Source organism: Hypomesus transpacificus, chromosome 17 (genome assembly GCF_021917145.1).
Source record: "Hypomesus transpacificus isolate Combined female chromosome 17, fHypTra1, whole genome shotgun sequence".
Lineage (NCBI taxonomy): Eukaryota > Metazoa > Chordata > Actinopteri > Osmeriformes > Osmeridae > Hypomesus > Hypomesus transpacificus.
Window position 1 is genome coordinate 9,242,089 of NC_061076.1, and position 5,328 is coordinate 9,247,416.

The window sequence follows — 5,328 nt, forward strand, 5'->3', positions numbered from 1 at the left end:
CCACTGCACTGTAATTTGGCTACAATTGAGGCACATACATCTGCCGTCTCTCTCCTGGAAAAGCTGTCATTCTCAGTGAGAGCAACTTGGGGATCACTTTCTCCAACAAACAAAGAACCTGGCTGATCATTATAAACATTTTGAGATGACTGTTCACCTGATGACAAATCAAAAGCAGGACTGCCATCAGCATGAAAACGTTTCAAATGCTTTCGAAACCCAGAATTTGAGCAAAACTGTCGACTACAGCCACTCTGCGCACACAACAACTTAAACTTAAGCGAAGGATAGAAACTGTGTGCGACTCTTAAATGAGCTATCAATGAGTGGCTGTTTGCATGCAAACTTTTACAGAGGAAACACTTTAACATTTAAACTAATTTAAAAGCTTTGCACGCAGTTCCCTTACTCTGGGAGACTCACTTGAAAGTCCAACGTCTATGTTGTAAACTGTGGTCTGCAGGAAGGTAAAGAAGTTGACCAGTGCTTCCTCGTAGGACAAGTTGAAGACATAGTGAACTTTGAAAAGTTCATCAAAGGCACTTAAGGAGCTGCTTCCAGAGCAAGGGATAAGGCGCTTGTCCACAACAACATAAAAGTGGTCGATCCTGCCTTTGATCCTTCCTGATCCCAGTAGAAATGGCTGGTGGCCCTCCCTCCCACTGAGATGGCCTTCAATACTGTTGCAGGACTGAAAAAAATAGATTAAACAAAACAGGAAAAAAACGAATTACAATGTGAAATGATACATGCATTAAACCTGCTACTGTTAACTTCCTCACATTCAAATGAACTAAAATATAATTAATCAATAAAATATATGACACACCTTAACCCATTATGTGCCTGACAAACCCAGTTGCTTTGTGTATTAAAATGAAAGGATAACCATTAAAGGAACCCCCCCCCCACCACCAGATTTTTTTGCTGATTCACCCTCAGCCAAACCAAGCTATGTGACTGACTTGCTTCATTAGAACAAAGAGTTGTACATGGAAATTCGAGAGCTGTAGGTCAATATAATGCAAGCAATCAGTTAGAAATTCTAAAAGGTACATTTAAACAGTCACATGCCAGCAATTTTCAATCCTGGTCGTAACCCACGGCTCTGCACATGTTGAATGTCTCACTTATTCAACTAACCCGTTTCAGATCTTCGGCTCATTAGGTAAGACCTACATGAACTAGACTGAAGGGTTAGTTCACTCAAATGAAAATGATGTCATTTACACACAGTTTGTTTCAAACCTGTATACATTTCTTTGTACTGCTGAACACAAAGGAAGATATTTTGAAGAGAGTTTGTAAACAGGCCACTTTGGGCAGCCATTGACTTCCACAATAGGAAAAGAAAAGTAGAATGACAGTCACTGGCTGCCTAAAGCAGCTAATTTACAAACATTCTTCAAAATATATGTTCAGCAGTAGAAAAATGTATACAGGTTTGGAACAACCTGAGGGTGACATTTTTGGGTGAGCCATCCTATCCTTATGCGTGTCAGGTCAGAGGGAAAATGTGTAGAGGCTTCAGTCCCAAGGACAATTAATGAAAACCACTGCATTTTAGGGTTTATAACCCAAATCTTTGCAACAGCATTGTGAGTTTTACCTTATGAAAATTCACAAGTCTGTCAACAGCCTCTGTTGGACTGATCTTGGTCTTCTTCCTCCCTGGAGGAGGAGGCAGGAGATGCAACAGCAGCAGGACAGATGACATGTCACTGTCCCAATCTGAATGAGTAGATGGGGGAGATAAATAAATAAAAAAGACTTAGTGCTCACAAAAGCAAGAAACCAAAGCAAATATTAAATTATAACATCCTCACAAATCATGCCAACCATTTTCCGATCCTTGTCCACCAGCTGCATTGAGAAGACACCGAATTTCTGCCGTTGAAGTAAGAGACTTGGCTTCATTGATGATCTTTTGCTTGAATGCAGTCTCCCACCTCTTAAGAAACTTGTTGGATGTTTCAGCATTGAACAGCAGAGCAAAGTCCTGATTTATCTGATGATAAAGCATATTAACAAGATTTCTAAGAGGTTACTTGGGACTTTTTTTAATCCTTTACCACCAAAATGGATAGTGTGCATGTTGATAGACTTTAAAAGAATTCAAGTAAACACACATTCATGATTTCTCAGTCTATCACTATGTCTGAAAGGCATGTACGAGCCAGAGTGATAAATATATGAACAAATGACTCAAAGTAGCAATTATGTTAGAGTAACCAAAAGCAGGCATAACTAAAATACACTTAAACAATCTTTGAAAAGTGGAATAAAAGTTTTATTTACCAATCCTTTTACATCCAAATATCTTGGGAACACATCAAGGACGTCAGCTGATCGGTCAGGATTATGGACAAGTTCTTGTCGATGCTTAAAAGTTTCCTTCATCTTCTGCATTACTTCAGTTTCATCAGCTGTGTGGACAAGGAAAGAAATTGCCTCTCTGCATGCATCTTCTTCAAGTTGTTGGACATCATCTATCCTCCTTCGTCGACTTGGTCCTCCACTTTCAGTCATCTCTAAGCTAACACGTTTTGGGTTTTTCCTCGACAACGTTTTAAGGCGCCAGGAGATGAACCCTGTTCCCTTTTCCGGATCGTAGAAATGCTCCTGTCAAAAAAGACAAGAGAATAATGTAAAATGTGAACAAATTGTCATTATGTTGCATAACATTTATAATAGAAACTTCTATTACATGCCACAAAAAAGGAGCATATAACACACACAGTAGATTATGTCTCAAGTACATCAATACAAACGATTCTTACATAGCCCTTTGCTGAAAATGGGTCTTTCAGGCTAGGAAAGAGAGAAATAATGCCCAAAGCATAGGTTTCCCGCTGTTTGCGGGTGGGGATCCTCCTGCGATGTAAAAATGTTTTTTAATTATATATATATATACATATACATATAGTTAATGGTCAACAGTCTTGTTTTCTACATCGACAGCTGTGTGTTTTTATTGCATCTGTGCTTTAAAGTCTTACCCATGAATTTCTGTCATGTGACTGACAACAATATTAACAAGCTGACGTCTGGTGCTGTGCTTTAAAGTTTTTGCTGTCTGGTATTCTTTAAGCACTTCCTCACCACCTGATTTTTTTTCCCAGTGCATCTTGGACAGTCTGATTAAACATAGCCCACAATACAGGGGAACACATGAAGACTAATGAAATGGTGAAATTATAGGGAAAAGTTAACCATAAGGAAAAACATGCATACATACCCGTTTTGCCTTTTCAGCGTCTATGCTGCCCATTGCCGTTTGATTTTCCACTGCACTCTGGGTCTCGTCATGGTCAGTTGAAGAGAGTGAAAGTGTGTCAGTGCATGTGCTGGGGGTTGAGGTTCTTGTAGGTGAAAACTCTTGACAGAAAAAAGCAATACATCATTTTAATGTTTTCTCTAAAGGCATTAAATCCAAAAACAAAAATCAGAATGTTCTGAAGCAATCATTTTCCATCACAAATAAAAATGAAAGGGTTAGTTCAACAAAAAATTTAAAATGTCATTAATTACTCACACACATTACTTAATACCTCCGTTCAGCTTCGGAAAGGCAGATTAAGATATTTCTGATGGAATCAGAGCTTTCTGAACCATCCATAGGCAGCTACATCATTGCAACTTTCAAGGCCCAGTGCTGTGCTGCCCTTTACTAATTAGATGGTGTAGACTTACCCTCAAACAAACCAGCAATATTTTCCGGAGATCTTACAGTAAGGCATAAATGTGGACTGCCTTCGATCAATTCATGGAAGATGTCCTCTTCCACATTGGTGTCGGTGTCATCAAAGACTTGGAGAGCTGCAGTTATGGCTAAGCCAAATTTGCCCTTAACTGAAAAGTAATGTTAAGAGCATAAAACAAATATTAATAAGTTTTGTTAGTCATTATGCACTAAGAATAAACAGTAGCCTACTTTTGTTAATGGCACTTGTTAATGTTCATTAAAAAAGTGTACATTTTCTAATACATCATAAAAATCAAAAGTTGTAGGCTTATCTGTAAACATAAATGCACTATGAACTAAAAAAAAAAAGGTTATTTCTTTTGTAACTAATACTTAAGTTAGTTAATGGTAAAGAAACACATGAAATTCTATGCTTTTTGGCGTAAACATCATACCCAAATTAAGTGGTACAGCTCCCATATACTTTGACACTAGGGTGTTCCTGACATCATTGGAAAGGTAACACTAAATGTTTTTCACACAAGTGTCAGGGTGAGTCTAGGACTTACTGACAGAGAAACAGAGGCTAGAATGTCTAGTATAACTCTATAACAGTTGTATGCCAGCTATAAACCATATTATGCTTTGTGAGTGGGCTTAGTTTAATCATGAGTGTCGGAGCTTTCATTTGATGTGTCGGATGAGCATATATTTAGAAGATTTAATGCTTTAAAGTAAAAAAAAAAATGTTTATAAGTGGAGGTAAAATCAACGTTACAGGGGACAAAGTGTGCCGTACTCGGTACAGTGATTCTTAACGTTTCAACAAATTAGACCATATTGTTAAGTGTTAACATACACAAGCCTTGTGTACTTGAGTTGGCGTATACTTCAAGCATATTTATATATGACCAAGTACATTTCTAAGCTTCTTACCTTCATTGAGAAAATCTTGGAACGTTGAATCGCTGAGATATTTCACAAATTTCTTTACATCTTGATACTGAACTTTAACCAGCATGATGAAAGCTGTTGGTCAAGAAAAGAAAAAAAACTGATTATGACGTTGTTAATAGTAAAGAAGTTCCCGTGAACACCCCACAAATGTTACATTAAAGTGAAATTAGAGCAAATTAATTTGTATCTACTATAATGGAATTGTAGTAGCCTACATATTGAAGATGAAGTATACACGTGGTCTCATGTGATGAGCACATGATAACTTAACGCTAAGTCATACTGGCAGAGAGTTCAGCTAAACGCTTCTTGCTTGATTAATGGATAAATGATCTCCGCTGCCTTTTACATTGCAGAGAAGTGTAATCGCTGTAGGTATAGACTATGCTATACTTGTAAAATATTGACCATCAGAAGCTGCGCGTTTTAGGTACACGTAAAAATAAATAAAGTTTTGCGCGTTACTGCTGCTCACTTAAAACGTCAAATAACGTTCAGTTATACTAAAATATTGTATTGAACGCCTTATTTTAGCAGCACAAATAACGTGAGCACCGAGAAGGGAGTGTGGATGCTGTTTGCCTCAGTTAGCTTCACACATGTGATCGTTCGAAAGCGGGCCCCACCGAGTACCGTCACACATGTGTGACTCTGAACATTCCAACCGACTATTTAACATACATATA

General features: G+C 37.9%; 1 protein-coding gene across 1 annotated transcript; it reads right to left on the minus strand.

Moving 5' to 3' along the window:
• Positions 1–243: 243 nt before the first annotated feature.
• Positions 244–3,757, minus strand: LOC124479465 (the record flags this gene model as incomplete). Its single annotated transcript, XM_047038215.1, has 8 exons — positions 244–254; positions 424–691; positions 1,610–1,731; positions 1,840–2,008; positions 2,781–2,874; positions 3,000–3,178; positions 3,275–3,378; positions 3,694–3,757. Coding segments are annotated over 8 exons (1,011 nt in total), but the record flags the coding sequence as incomplete, so codon positions are not given.
• Between the last annotated feature and the right edge of the window lie 1,571 nt (positions 3,758–5,328).